General features: G+C 41.3%; 1 protein-coding gene across 14 annotated transcripts in view; it reads left to right on the top strand.

Moving 5' to 3' along the window:
• Nucleotides 1–16,371, top strand: part of LOC124525068 (GTPase IMAP family member 7-like) — a 190,168-nt gene that overhangs the window by 153,345 nt on the left and 20,452 nt on the right. For 13 of the 14 annotated variants that reach the window (XM_047097505.1, XM_047097504.1, XM_047097525.1 and 10 more), the window contains one exon: nt 2,022–2,675. In XM_047097505.1, the coding sequence (XP_046953461.1) occupies nt 2,022–2,675 (654 nt within the window). Of the gene's footprint in view, nt 1–509; nt 519–2,021; nt 2,676–16,371 lie in introns of those variants that run through there. The other variant, XM_047097515.1, reaches the window with a different exon arrangement.

A 16,371-nucleotide genomic window follows, 5' to 3' on the forward strand; every position in this document is an offset into this window, starting at 1 on the left:
AAACAAGGAAAACTTAACTTTGGGAGCATCTGTTAGGGAGGAATTCTAAAGAGACTTTGGGCTGGGGTAGTAAATTAGTAGAAAGTAGTAGGCTGTTTATACACTCTTCTTGGCTCTAAACCTCCCATCCCTGGTCATGAGAGTGTCTCTTTACCTCCTGGACAGCAAGGGGTCCTTTTACATGGGAGATTTGTTTCCTGCTTGCAGGGGGACAGAAGAGGGTCTTAGTAATCTTCCCACACAGGATGTGTCTTAAGGTACTTTTATATGAAATAGTCAGTATGCCAAAGTTGCACGTTTAGGGGTGACCTGCCCTTGACCACTACAGGCATAAATCCTAAAATTGGGACTCACAATCCAAGAATAAATGTATATGTGATTTGTATGATTTGCTAATTTCTCCCCTGTAGGTTTTAGACTGTTTTTCTATTCTCATTAGCCATGGAGCAGAGAACCTGTTTCCTCTAAACCTTTACCGACTGATTATAGAAGCAAATTTTTGCACTTTTGCCAAATCTGTAAGTGGAGAAATAGTATCTCAGTGTAATTTTAATTTGTTATATTTAGTTTTTTCTTTTCCTTTGTTGGGTTTATATTTCTCTACTTTAAGTGAGTGTTCATATATTTTTACATAGTTGAGGAGCATTAGCATTTCTTTTTTTTTCTTTGAACTGTTTATTCATATGTCTTGCTCCATTTTCTATCGAGCTATGGGACATTTGTCTCTGTACCTTTAGGTATTCTTTGTATAAGAGGAGAATTAACCCTCTTTGATATAGTCTGACATTCGTATTTTAATTGTCCATGGTGTTCGTTGTCTCCCATTGTCTTTTAGATGTTTATGTAGTCAGATGTATGAATCCTTTTCCTTACAATGTTTCAAATCTTAGAAAGAGTTGCCCTGCCCATAGGTTACAAAGGATTGGTCTGAGTTTCTTCTAGTATTTATGTGCATTGGTTTTTAGTGTTTATATTTCTAACGTATTTAGCATGTGAATGGCATGAAGACGTGGGTGCAGTTTTGTCTTTTCTGTGTGGTTTTGTAGTTATCCCAATGCTGGTTATTAGTCCATCTTTCTCCTCATTGCTGTGAGATGCTGCTTTACTGAAGATAAATGTAATGTAATACATTTAACTGGATACTCATGAATATAGTAGACCAATTTGGTCTATTTCTGAATTGTCCGTTTTTGTTTTCGGTTTCTCTATGTTCACACACTCTTCATACTGCCTTAATTATAGGGGCTAAAATATTTTGCTATCTGGTAGAGCTGGCCCTCCCTCATCGTTCTTCTCTTTGTTGACTCTACAGGCTAATTTCCTTTCTTCATGCTTCCAAATTAAGTGTACAGTCAACTATTTTAGCTGCAGAGAAAAAAAAATGGAGACAAATTTTTTAAAATTTATATTTCTATAAAATCACATTATAGAAGTATCTATTAAAACAGTGTTGGTTTTGGGGTAATGTCTGTTTTGCATCAAGGTATTTTTCTTCTTAAATCTACTAAAGGGCATGTGTTGTAACAGTCCATTTTCTCATATTGAATCACCCTACTATTTCTGAAATAAATCACATTTAATTGTGGGGTTGTACTTTTTAGTGTCTGACAATTTATTTGGGATTTTGGCATTAGTATTCGCAAATGAGACATGTCTGTAGCTTTATTTATTGGTGAAATCTTTGTTAGCCTTTGGGATCAATATCATACTTGTGGCATAGAAAGAACAGGAAAGATTTCTTTCTGTTTTAAGTCATCAGGAATAGTTTAAGAAAAGTTAAGTGAGATCCCCATGAAGCCATCTGGACCTGGTACTCTTTTGTAGGGGAACTCTTTAACTACTTTATTGTTTCTTCCATGGTGAGTGAATTGTTTCATCTTTTTGTCTTTATGGGACCCACATGGATAGTACACTACTGCAGGTTTTCATGGAGAAACACAAAGGAGATAAAAGGAATGTGATGGTTTCCACTTACCTTCGTTGAATCTTTTTCTTCTCCTTCTCTTTTTTACACCCCACAGCCACTGGTAGTGACATGGCACACCCTCAGGACAACACTCTGAGGATTGTTTTGGTGGGGAAAAGTGGAAGTGGGAAGAGCGCAACGGCCAACACCATCCTGGGGAGTAGAGTCTTTGAGTCTAGAATTGCTCACCATGCTGTCACCACCAAGTGTCAAAAAGCATCCAAGGAATGGAAGGGGAGGAAACTTGTTGTTGTTGACACCCCAGGGCTCTTTGACACCAAGGAGACCCTGGATACCACGTGCAGGGAAATCAGCCAGTGTGTCCTCTACTCCTGCCCTGGGCCCCACGCCATCATCTTGGTCCTCCAGGTGGGCCTCTACAGGGAAGAAGAGCAGAAGACCGTGGCATTGATCAAGGCTGTGTTTGGGAAGCCAGCCTTGAAGCACATGATCGTGTTGTTCACTCGCAAAGATGACTTGGAGGAGAAGAGCCTGAGTGACTTCTTGGCAGATTCAGATGTGAAGCTAAGAAACATCATCAGCGAGTGTGGGAACCGCTGCTGTGCCTTCAACAACAGAGCCTCAGAGGCCGAGAAGGAAGCTCAAGTGCAGGAGCTGGTGGAGCTGATAGAGGAGATGGTGCGGAGCAACGGAGGGGCTTACTTTACCGATGCCATTTACAAGATGCCATTTACACCTGAGAAGTTGTGTAGGTACATGGGCCCAGGGTCATGAATCATGTGGGGGGGAAAGTCTTGGGATTTGTCCTCATCGGGAGAGGCCCAGATAGTCTCGCATGATGCTGTTGTGTAGGAGGCATTGAATTGAGACAATCTGGGTCTTCTTATCCATAAAGATACTGGGGCACATGGGGATTGTGGGTTTTTGGGGTCTGTTTGTGTTTGGGTTTTCTCCAAGCCATAGATCTTGATCGTGGCAGAATCAGGCCCACACGCTTTTCCACTGGCTGATTTTCATATATTAAGGAGACATTTTTTGCTGATTAAGAGAAAATAGTCCTTTGTGCAGTGTTGGTATTCTGTAAGAGCAAGGGATTGATTGTTGCTGCTGGGACTGGGGCCCGCTTTTACCTCTGACCCACAGCTCATGGCGCTCTGACAGGCTGCCCGTTTGCCTTCAGAGTTCAGGAGGCCTTAACCGCACTCCCAGGTCTTAAATTCCTGTGTGTCTCTTTAAAAGAAACAATTGTTAGTTTTTGTTTTGGTGTTGTATATTTGTTTCCAAAAAGAAAAGTCTTCAGAGGGCTGAAATCTAAATTCTGAGAAAGCCCCAAGTTCTCTCTCATCAGGGAGACCCGGGGTCTATTTGGGCCAGAAATGTGGCAGGAATGAGGAAGAGTGTAGTCTAGAAGATTTGCCTTGTTCACACCGTGCCACAGAAGGGGAGCCCTTTGGGTTTCTCAGAGGATGGGACAAGAACACAGGCAGGGGCAAGGTGGAGGGGACATGCTGGATGGCTAGCACTGCACGACAGGTCATCCAAACTGCAGTTGAAACAGCTGAGCCATGGATTGTGTGGTAGCTCCTGGAGTCCAAAGTCAAGATGCCAGCAGAGGTGTGTGCTCTCTGAAGCCTTGAGGGGAGGACATTGCTTGCTTCTTCCTGGGCTCTGCTGGCAGCTGGCCATCTTGGTGCTCCTTGGCTGGCAGATAGGCAACCTCTCTCTTTCCTCATGCATTTCATTAGAAGTAGCAAGGAGAAACCAGGCCACATCTTCCACAGTGTTCTCGGAATTCTCCTCAGCTAAATATTCAAGTTCATCACTTACATGGCCTACTCTCCACCCAGCAGCCCACCTCAGTTTAGCCTGCCTCCCAGCCCCCTGCCCCCTGCCATTTTATAGCAAGTGCCATCGTCCCTCCAATGTCCAGCAGCATGGTCCCCACCTTCTCTGGGACCTCACCAGAAAGTGACCTGGATGTTCATCCTACCACCAACATCCTCTTAGGCCTTTCTTTTTATCATATACCTCAGAATTCTTCGAGCCTGCATGCATTACTCAATTTCGAAATGACTCCTACATTTTAGGTAATTACCAGAGCAGGACCCTACTTCTTGGCCTTAAAATCTATATTAGTTCTCCCAGGAGCTGCTGTAACAAATGATCACAAACTGTTGCTTAAAGAGCAGAAACTTACTGTCTCATTGTTATGGCTACTGTCTCACTGGCACAGGCTACAAGTGCCAAACCGAGACGTTCCCAGGGCCATACTCTCCATGAAGTCTCTGGGGAAGGATCCTTCTTTGCTGCTTCTTAGCTTCTGGTGCTGGCTGGCCAGCTTTGTTCTTTGCCTTCTAGGTGCTTCACTCCAATCTCTGCCTCTTTTGTCACATGGTGTTCTCTGTGTGTATCTGTGTGTAAACTTCTCTCATGGTGAATGAAACGACTCCAGGCATTGGAGTAGGGCTCAACCCTAACTTCATGACATGACATCACAGAGACCGTGCTCCAAAGTAGGTCACATTCTCAGGTATCAGGAGTTAGGACTTCTTTAGGAGGACACAATTCAACCTAAGATGGATGGTAAGAGAGGGACAGTGTGTGCAGTGTGAGGGTACAGTACCCCTGATCTCTTCCTCTCCAGTCCTCATTGCAGTTACCAGGTTAAGCCCATTGGGATAGTTTTCTTAGGTCTCTACTTCTTGGAAATCTTCTACTGCCTAGGGCTTAGAATCCACATTCCTTGGCCTGGTATTTAACAGTCATTATAAGCAGTCTCAACTCCTCTTCCAAGAATGAGATTCTTCTAGATATCATTGTTCCCGTTAATATCCGTTTACACTTTTGTAAGGAACGAAGGTGATAATGATGGAGAGGCAAGTGCCTGGGACACAGTAGGCCCTCCGTAAAGGCTGGTAATGATTCCTGCACTCCAAAGTGTTAGCTGTTCTCTGTGTCCAGTATATTTCCACCTCCAAGGGTTGAATCATGCTATTTCTGCCTCTCTTTCTTATCTGCAGTTTTCAAAAAAAGCAAACTCATGACTCCTGGGCAAGTATAAACACATCAGAGATTTTGCTCAACTCATGGCTTAACTAGAGAACCAGTATGATCTATAATTGGTTCAAAGTTCCTTTGGGTGGCTCAATCAATTAAGCATCTGACTCTTTTTTTTTTTTTAACGTTTATTTATTTATTTATTTATTTATATATATATATGAAATTTATTGACAAATTGGTTTCCATACAACACCCAGTGCTCATCCCAAAAGGTGCCCTCCTCAATACCATCTGACTCTTGATCTCAGCTCAGGTCTTGACCTTAGGGTCTTGAGTTTGGGCTCCATGCTGGGTGTGAAACCTAGTTAAAAACAAACAAGCAAAGAATAAAACAAAAAAACACAAACAAACAGAAACACAAAGCTCATTTGAAATCAAATGTTGATGTGTTCAAGAGAGTAGTAAAATGGAATTTTTGAGTTCTATATTCCACCAGACAGAAAATTCGCTGAGTATCTCCAAGGCAGAGATGTGCAAAAATTCTCTCTGTCCTTAAAGTGTTGTAAAATATCACAGCTGATCATCAAGCACAGCACCACACAGAACAATAGAACACTCCAGTAATCTCTCTTGCCTATTTCTAAATTTTGGATCATTTTCGTAGCGTTCTCTACTTTGTGATCATAAACAGTCTCCAACACGTATTGTTGATCCTAGAAGATTGTTTTTACTATGCATGGCCTGATCATTTATACAGATGCAGCAAGAATCTTAATTAACTGGAAAAGCCTCCTTGAGTTTGCTCGGGAAATCTAGAGCCTCATCATATTAAGCAACTATCAATTCCAAAGGATAAACTTCTTTTGGAAATTTTCAAAATGAGTTTTGAATCAGACTTTTCAAAGCCCCTGCCATTCTTCTATCCTACGACTAGGAAACCAAGGCCCAAACACTTTCTCCAGTAAACTTTGCATGCTGTATCCATAAATCTCAGTGAATTTCCCTCTTCCTGAGGTCTCCAAAATTTGCCTGGGTTTCTGGACTACCTGGGAGTGGACTTCCTTACTCCCAGTGATTGGGATTCTGGAAGCCAGACATCATATTAGTTTTCTTATGAAGGTTTTGGAGACATTAGCTCCACATTTAACACCAACAATTGCTCCTTAGCAGTGGTCTGATGGTCTTTGTTTAAACAACAATCACTCTCATATATCACACTGTACATATGGCCTTGCTGCAGAATCGATTTTTCCAATGATATCTTTGTAAACAAGAGGACAGAATTTTATTAAACCTATGCAAATGGTTCTATCATCATGAAAGTGAATGAAACTTAGTAGAAGCATTTGTTTCTGAATTTTGAGGGTAGGTGAAGATGAGGTAATATTTAAAGATGGTTGTTGTGGGTTTACAAATACACAGTCTACTAATTCGTTTAAGGAGAAAGAAATAAGGTTTCCACAAATAGCCATACAAGAAGAACATCAAACAGAATGCCATCAATATTCCAAACAAATAACCACAATGGCACATCTTGAATCCGTTCACTCAGTCCTATGTCATTACTTCTCACTCTGCTGGGTCTTGAGTCACTCGTCTGATTTCATGAGGTACATATGCTTCCAGATTGAGAGTCCCAGTAGTCCTGGCTTCTCTCACTGGCACAGTCTGAGCATTGAGTCAGTGCTGCCATCTTGCAAACCTGCTCTGAAGAGTCTTTTTGAGGCAACCGTAGTTCAGAGCACGTCCTACAGTTTTTCCCCTGAAGCTCCAAGACTGTGACCCTCTGGTGAAGACACAAATTCTGAGTGGTCAATTTTGGTAGATCTTCAGAGAAGCCTTAGGAGGAAGCACAGACCTGTTTGAGAACAGCACTGAATGGTTGTGGTTCATAACCAAATATAACATCGTGGAAGACAGTAAAAGGCTTTTTGGGGGCATGGTCCTTATTTCATGAGGGTTTGGTCAATGTTTCCTTTGAGGGATTCAGCCCCAAGTGCACTGTCACACGTAACACCTATATCTCTTTTGTGACACGGCTGCCATTATCCTGCAAGTGGCAGCTCTTCTTGCACATCCGTGAAGCCAGAAGACAATTTCATTAAAGACGTGTGAGTGCAGGGGTATAGATAATCCAGATCCCTTATCCTGGTAGACAGGCTGTGGAGGTGCTGAGTCTTCCTTTTCATGCAGTGCCCTTTGGGGGTGGAGTGAGTGGGGAGAAACCAGGAAACCTTGAGTGATATCCACCTAAAAGAGATTGTTACAAAGTAGAAGTGACTAGTTTTATGTGGCACCAAGAAAGAAGGCTCTAGAATCCCTAACCACCAACATGATGGTATTTGGGGGTAACGTAAGTGGGTTTCCATCAGTTCATGAATCTGGGGTCCTCTTGAGGGAATAGTGCCCTTGTAAGAAGAGATAGCTGAGAGTTGCTTCCTTGCTCCATCATGTGTGGACACGGTGAGACAGTGCCATTCGCAAATCAGGAAGTGAGCCTTCCCCAGGGAAACAAGTTGGCTGGCACATTGGGCTTGAGTTGCCCAGTCTCCAGAACTGTGAGAGATTAATTCCTGTTGTTCCTGCTCCCAGGCTGTGGTATTATGGCAGTCCACGCTGACTAAGACAGCATCTATGATGTGTAGATGAGCCTCAGGATGGTAATATATGAGACTAACATTGAGGGTTGAATTATTACTACTAACTAATACCTATTGATCACTATGGTTTGAGTACCACTTCATGTGTACAAATTTATCTGGTTTCACAATGACTGTCTGAAGTAAGTATTCCATTTTAAAAATTAGGGGAGTGAGTTGCAGAGAGGTTAACTCACCCAAATGTGGCAGGCTGAATGATGGCCCCCGAAAGATGGCCACACTCTAATCCCCAGAACCTGTGAATGTTACCTTATTCCAAAGCATTTTTGCAGGTGTGATTAAGTTAATGACTTTGAGATGGGGAGTTGATTCCGGATTATCTGGGTGGGCCCCAGAGGTAATCAGAAATGTCATTCTAAGGAGAGGCATGTAGGCAATGTGATGAAGGCAGCAGAGATTGGTGTGATGTGGCCCCAAGCCCAGGACATCTGGCAGCTTCTAGAAGATGTAAGAGGCAAGGGATGGATTCTTTCCTGGAGCCTCCAGAAAGAACCAGCTCTGCAAGACCTTGATTTTATCTCCATAAAACTAATTCCATGCTCTTGTCCTGCATAACTGTAGAAGATGAAGTTTATATTGTTTTCAGCTACTAATGTTTTGGGAATTTGTTATGGAGGCAATAGGAATCGGATCCGCCAAGGTTCCAAAGACGATCTGTAGAAGAAACAGGACAATGGGGGAACGATTCTTTTAAACTACTGTTATTATTTCTGCACTATTTTAATAAGTTGAGCTTTGAGATTATCTAGATCTGAGCAGCAGAAAACACCCTGAGCCCCACAAGAAGACTCCTATAGAATTCAAAGAATGTCTCTTAATGACCCCACACCTTTTGAAAATTCATTATATCCACATTTCTGTGTGTGTGTGAAATGGAAAGAATCAAAGCAAACCATAAAAAAGGAAGCTGTGGCTTTGTCCACATTTATCTCTCTGCTTCTGACTATGTGGAAGGAGCAAGATCCTGGGTGGAAAGTTGTGTTTCCAGGGTTGCAGGAGGAGACAAGCGGTGGAGAGGCCTGTGGCTCACAGCATAGGTGCAAGTGGAAGGAAGCCCTCAATGATCAGGAGCGTGGCTAAGTGAACAATTCAGATATGGGGCTACACTGCTTCTATCCAGAATCTTGTAGAAGGAGATCACTCCTAACTTAGGGCTCAGGATGGGACTGATGGGGGCCACATGCTCCTTTTTGACCAATGATCACAAGGCTGTTACCATTTGAGACCCGCATCTGATTTCTTGTGGCATCCATGGATTCTGTGTCAACTAGTCTCCTGTTCCCTCTAGGGAACTTAACAGCGTACCTGAGCATAATACCTGGAGAAGCAATTAGCTGACCATGAAAACATCCAAGGACAACTTTCACTCAAGGAATATGTAACTTGAAATGAAACTAGGAAATGGTAGAGATATTTTGGGGAGGAAATATGATTCTAGCTCTCCTCTAGACTTTTATGTATGCAGCCTCATCAAGACCAAGTTCATGGGTATGTGACCCGTGCCGTTGCACAGGGCCCTGTACTTAGAAGGGTTTACTGTTCTATTGATGTCATCTTGAAATTCTTAATTTTTTTTGTTTGTTTTTGACAAAGGGCCTGGCATATTCCTTTTGTGCCAGACTCTACAAATTACATACCTGGTCCCGGTCTGTGTCTTTATTGCAAGTTGGAAAACAGTTACCTGGGGCCTTCCAAGTCATTAGCACCAATAACTGGTCTAACGATATGGACCAATAATATAGTATTAATACAATAATTTCCAAATCTCGCTGCTTCCCTGCATGGGTTGCCACCCCATTGTCCACTACTTCCTGCCACATTTAGTTCTCTTAGTACCCACCTTCAAGTGTGAGCATCAAGTAATCCCATGTCTCAATGTAGTGAACAAAAATATATAATCAAAAACATTATAATTTTATGATGATGCAAGAGACAATTGGAACAGCTGGTCAACCATGAGAGGTTTGACCATCTGCCTATCATCTCAAAGTTTCCAGAGCAGGTTGGAATGGATGCACTGGCTAAATCTGGGAAAATCTACCTGTGCCTGGGTCTGGGGTAGAGGAAAGTAGGAAGGTTGTAGGGGAAAGTTTGATCTTCTCCCTGGGTGCATCTTTTCTTGTGAGGTCATGCATATTTTGGGGCTTGAAAGAACCATATGAAGAAACCTAGAGAAGGTGTATGGTCATTGGAAGACTTTTTCCAGGCCACATTTTCCTTTTTTTCTCTTGGCTCCCAATGGTTTAGACTCTTGGCTTTGTAACTGAAGGTTGGTAAATTCTTACTGAGTAACTTGAGACCTTCATGAAAGACTATTTGAAAACCCATATGATACAATCACTGGGAAGCATCCAAGGCTCTAAATTTGGACACATCTAGCCACGTACTTGAGTTTTTTCTTCCTAGAATCACCCCAGAGTCACCCACTCCATGCAGGGAAGATGATCCAACACCATGCCTGGCTCTCTGTGCATGATTTGGGTCATGTAATAAGGGCCTTTGGGATCCACCAGTATAACCCCAAACAACAAATATAGGTTTGGAAAATTTGGTGTGACAGCAGGCACATGGAGAAAAAGCTTACACCTTGGTAAAACTAAAGCACTCCTCCAATGATAGGACAATATTTCTGTCTCTTTAAAGCCAAATAGTTTCTTCACTAGCTCCAACCAATCTGAGCTTCCTGCCTCAGAGGTTTAAAGGGGGAAACACATTTTCCTCACAGTGAAAGCAAAAGGAGCAGCTCAAAGAGGTTCTTTGGAGAACAGTGTGGAACTCAGCTCCTTCAAAAGAAGGTGAGCCTGGCCTCAGAGCAATGGAGCCGTGAGGGGCAGCAGGACATAGGGGTGTGCATGGGTGTGGGTTCTGGTCTGAGAGGGGACCTAGTGTCGTGCCAGCAGCCCAGCAAAAAGGATGCTGCCACAGGGGTCCCAGGGGAGGAAGAGTGGGAGTAAGGAGATTGATTGCCACATGTCCACACGTCTCCTATTTAGCCGGACAAACTTGCTGCACAGCAGCATATCTTCCATCAGTTGTTGTCATGACAGAGTGAGTGCTGCCTGACACCCCATCCATTTCCTTTAGTGGGAAACTAGTGTCCTCAAGGCAGGTCTTTAGAGCTGGAAGGCAATTTAGAGACCAGTCTGTCCCAATCCGTCTTTTTCCTGAAAGAAAATCTGAATCCCAGACAGTGTGTGTGTGGTTTTATCAAAGTCCCCGGGATACCCAGGTCACAAATGGCACAGGAAGCCTAGAATTCAGCTGGCTGTGTCCTTTCCAACATGTAAGAGAGAAATGGTGAGATCGACAGTGTAACAGAGGAGGTAAGGAAGGGGTGTCATGGGGGAGATATTGAGCTATTCTATAGAAAACAAATGTGTGTGAAGCCCTTTGTTTGCCTTCCCTATTTCCAGGGTTGCTACCAGTTCATGTTTTTGGACAGAGAGTGAACTACCTCCCCTGGCCTCCCATGATCTATTTCTGATCCAATGTAAACAGAAATGTAGAATCAAGGACCTGAGAAGGAACCAGGAAGAGACCAGAGCGTGCAAGGGTTATGCATGAGTGTAGGGTCAGACATACTTTGCATTGGATCCCTTCTCTACCCAAAGCCCATTAGCGCAGTGATCTTGGGCAACTTTCTCAGCATTTCTGAGCCACATCAATCTCCTCATTTCAAAAATTAGAGTGGGGGCGCCTATCTGGCTCAGTGGGAAGAGCATGGGACTCTTGATCTCAGGCTTGTGAGTTTGAGCCTCATGCTGGGTGTAGAGATTAAATACATACATACATACATACACTTTAAACATTAGAATACTAAAAAGTATTACATTACTAGAATACTAAAAATTTTATCACTTTATCAGTAATTATTTACATATGTATGTCTGGAAGATAAACATCATTAAAATATACCATAATCAGAGTTCAAAAAGCAATTAGAATTTTTAAAAAATTACCAGGTGTATTCCAATTCCCAGATCGTCTCCTAGAATTTAAAATTGAAATCAGCTCCAAATACGGTTCATAAATTTCGATTCTTTCATATGTCTTAAGTTAAATATTATAAATAAGTTTTCACCTTCCTGTTTCTTTTTGTAAAATGATTTTGGTTAAGAAATGGTTGGTCCTTTTTCCAAGAGAATTGGACAGTGTACATTTTGCTCATTAAATCTTCAAGACATCATATGACATGTTCTTCTAGTTTCTGTATTTTGTATAAATTTAAATTTAAGGAGAGGTTTGATCAGATTAAGGCTTGCCTGGTTAGTTGGGTGGCAATATTCCATGGGTGTAGTTTTAAACGTCTATCAGAAGGCACCTTATATATTCTTCTGTCTCTTTCTGTAATGTAGCAAACTGTAATGATAGTCTAGAGTAACTTTCTTTCATTAACAGTCACAAATAATAATATTATAATTCTATCATTCTTTCTTCATTTATTGGATGGCATAATCCTTTAAAAAGAAAGTTCCCCTGAATCATACTTTCATTTCCATAAGGTGTAGTTAATAAGACAAAAGGAATGCTTGAATCTTTTTTGTCCATGTTCAGACTGATGACATCATTTCCTAGCATACCCTAAAGAGAACATTTCACTTCTTTTGCAATGTTGGTATTGTTATGAATTCATGAACTTCAACATATTTGATGAATTTCAATCCATTGAAATTATTAGTCTCATTGGTACTCAAATTACCCCATCTCTGTCCAGTCAGCCTCTTCAAGTTGGCCCTGTACTCCTTTCGGTAAGATCCAAACATTTTTTTTGAAAGTGATCTCTGCGCCCAATGTGGAGCTAGAACTCATGAACGTGGGATCAAGAGATGCATGCTGCATTGACAGAGCTAGCCAGGCATCCCACGGTCTGAGTAGTTTTTGATAGAATCCTCACTTTCTAGTATGACTAGATAGTGTAGGATCCACTTGCACGTTTCTTGGTCCAGATCTGGAATCGGTACATTCTCCTAAGATTCTTAATGTTTTTGGTGGGAAATGAATGGCATTTGAAGGGCACAGTATGGGCGCTAACGGTGTTCATTGCCACTGGGCTTGTCCTTGGGCTTCAAAACTACACATGTGCACAAAAAGCTAAGAATAGGACAGGATTCCTGAAAACAATTTAAGATTTTCTTGACCTTTTTCCCCCCTATTTGGCCTTACACTCTATCCCATTAGGACAATAGCCAATGAAGCAACTCCATTTTCAAGTTTCTTGGACCAATTCTTTGTGTGGTTTGTCTATTACACGAAATACTATGTATTGCATTTGCTTTTGATTTTTACTAGTTATCTGAAAATATAGTTTTTGTTGTATAATTATGTAAGCTATTTACAGATGTTCTTCACTATCTGCAAGCAGAACGTTCCTATGAAATCTTTTATGAAACAAAATGACCTAAAGATAGAAACAATTACCATGAATGTACATGGAAAAAGGGTGCGCATTCCCAGGTCTCCCCCAAATAACCTCCCTTATGTGTTTCTGATACTTTTAGACACAACTTGTTAACAGATGCACACATTTAATTGAGAGAAAGCCCACGTGCTCATCTGGCTCACAGCTGTGGTGACTGGATGGTGAACCCCTGTGTGAGGTTCCCGGGGAAGGTGATTGGCAGCTGGCGTGGACAACTGCCCACTTGGCCTCTCTATTACCTCAACTGGCTGTGAAACAAATGCGGAACGCTGTATTCGTGTTCAGCTTTTTTTTGTGCAAATGAAAAATCCTCTTTGAATTTATGTCAGCCAGCAACAGCAGGTACACATGTAGGTCTTTCATAAAGGAAAAGAGCTGTGATTCGAACTCTCAAAAAGAAGGAAGTACATGCTTTCAAGACAAATCTATGAAATCGAAGTATATTCAAAGTAGTTTCCAGCTTCTACCCTGTCCCCCACCTTATTCCTCCCACCCCTCTGTCAGCAATTTCTTTGGTGGCAGTTCAGATGATCTGCCTTTGCTTTATCATGTGCCTGAAATATATGTTGTATTTTGTACCTACAGTTCATGTTCCTCCCCATTAGAGAAATACAGTAAACTAAATATTATTTTCTTCACTTTGCCTTTTTTTGTTGTTGTTGTTGCTTAATGAAATATCCTGGAGATCTCTACATTCTGGCATAGAGAGGTATTTCTTATTCCTTTCTACAGTTGGATAGTACATCGCTGTGTGTATGTACCTTAGTTTATTCAACCAGACTCCTACTGGTGGGTATTTGGTGGATTTTTTGTCTTTAATTATTACAAATAGTGACACAGAGAATAAACATATGCCTAAACTTTTCCTGTGTTTTTGTCAGTGTAGCTCTGGGACATAAGGAAAGGGAACTTCTTCCTCTACCCTTCAAGGTCTTCCAGCTGCACTAAGAATTACATTCACTTGAGGCAGATTAACAAGAGAAAAAAAAAGCAGTGTGCACAGATGCTCAGTAATGAAACTAAGATGAAGGGAAATGACCAAGGCAGGCAGTTTTTATACTTTTTAGGCAAAGAGATGATGGATCTGTGAGGGATTGACAAAACAAGGAAAACTTAACTTTGGGAGCATCTGTTAGGGAGGAATTCTTTTTTTTTTTTTTTCAACGTTTATTTATTTTTGGGACAGAGAGAGACAGAGCATGAACGGGGGAGGGGCAGAGAGAGAGGGAGACACAGAATCGGAAACAGGCTCCAGGCTCTGAGCCATCAGCCCAGAGCCCGACGCGGGGCTCGAACTCACGGACCGCGAGATCATGACCTGGCTGAAGTCGGACGCTTAACCGACTGCGCCACCCAGGCACCCCTGTTAGGGAGGAATTCTAAAGAGACTTTGGGCTGGGGTAGTAAATTAGTAGAAAGTAGTGAGCTGTTTATACAGTCTTCTTGGCTCTAAATCTCCCATCCTGAACATAAGGGTGTCTCTTTACCTCCTGGGACAGGAAGGACACCTTTTACACGGGAGAATTTGTTTCCTGCTTGCAGGAGGACAGAAGAGGGTCTTAGTAATCTTCCCACATAGGTTGTATCTTAAGTTACTTTCACTTAAAATAGTATGCTGGGGCGCCTGGGTGTCTCAGTCGGTTGAGAGTCCGTCTTCGCTCAGGTCATGATCTCACAGTTCCTGGGTTCGAGCCCTTCAGGCTCTGTGCTAACAGCTTGTTGGGAGCCTGGAGCCTGCTTCAGATTCTGTGTCTCCTTCTCTCTCTGCCCCTCCCCCGCTCACGCTTTCTCTCACTCTGTTTCTCCAAAATAAATAAATGTAAAAAAATTAAAAAAGAAATAGTATGCCAAAATTGCACGTTTAAGAGTGAGCTGCCCTGACCACTACAGGCATAAGTCCTAAAATTGGGACTCAGAATCCAATAAATGTATATGTAATTTGTACTATAGTGCCAATTTCTCCTCTGTAGCTTTTAGACTGTTTTTCAATTTCATTAGCCATGGAGAAGAGAACCTGTTTCGTCTAAACCTTTACTGACTGATTATAGCAGCAAATTTTTCGATTTTTGCCAAATCCGTAAGTGGAGAAATAGTATCTCAGTGTAATTTTAATTTACTATATTTAGTTATTTTCTTTTCCTATGTCGGATTTATTTTTCTCTACTTTAAGTGAGTGTTCATGTATTTTTACATAGTTGAGGAGCATTGGCATTTCTTTTTTTTCTTTCAACTGTTTATTCCTATGTCTTGCTCCATTTTCTATCGAGCTGTTGGAAATTTGTCTCTCTACTTTTAGGTATTCTTTGTATAAGAGGAGAATTAACCCTCTTTGATATAGTCTGACATTCATATTTTAATTGTGATGCTCGTTGTCTCCCATTGTCTTTTAGGTCTTTATACAGTCAGATGTATGAATCCTTTTCTTTACAATCTTTCAACTCTTAGAAATAGTTGCCCCGCCCGTAGGTTACAAAGGATTGGTCTGAGTTTCTTCTAGTATTTATGTGGATTGATTTTTAGTGTTATGTTTCTAATGTATTTAGCATGTGAATGGCATGAAGACATGGGTGCAGTTTTGTCTTTTTCTGTGTGGTTTTGTAGTTATCCCAATGTTGGTTATTAGTCTATCTTTCTCCCTATTGCTGTGAGAGGCTGCCTTATGGACGATAAATGTAACGTAATACAATTGCACTGGATACTCATGAATATAGTAGACCAATTTGGTCTATCTCTGAATTGTCTGTTTTTGTTTTCCATTCTGTCTCTGTTCACACACACGTCATACTGCCTTAATTATAGGGGCTAAAATATTTTACTATCTGGTAGAGATGGCCCTCCCTCATCGTTCTTCTCTTTGTTGACTCTACAGGCTAATTTTCTTTCTTCATTCATCCAAATGAAGTTTATAGTCAACTATTTTAGCTGCAGAGAAAAAATGGTGACAAATTTGTTAAAATTTATATTTCTATAAAATCACGTTAAAGAAGTATCTATTAAAACAGCGTTGAATTTGGGGAAATGTCTGTTCTGCATCAAGGTATTTTTCTTCTTAACTCTACTAAAGAGGATGTATTGTAACAATCCATTTTCTCATATTGAACCACCGTAGTATTTCTGAAATAAATCACATTTAATTATGGGGTATTACTTTTTAGTGTCTGACAATTTATTTTCGATTTTTGCAATAGTATTCGCAAATGAGACATGTCTGTAGCTTTATTTATTGGTGAAATCTTTGTTAGCCTTTGGGATCAATATCATACTTGTGGTATAGAATGAACAGGAAAGATTTGCTTCTGTTTTAAGTCATCAGGAATAGTTTAAGAAAGGTTTAAGTGAGATCCCCATGAAACCATCTGGACCTG

Source organism: Lynx rufus, unplaced genomic scaffold, assembly GCF_022079265.1.
Source record: "Lynx rufus isolate CCGP_SWC_20201006 ecotype Redwood Valley unplaced genomic scaffold, mLynRuf1.p SCAF_4, whole genome shotgun sequence".
In the NCBI taxonomy this organism is placed as follows: Eukaryota; Metazoa; Chordata; class Mammalia; order Carnivora; family Felidae; genus Lynx; species Lynx rufus.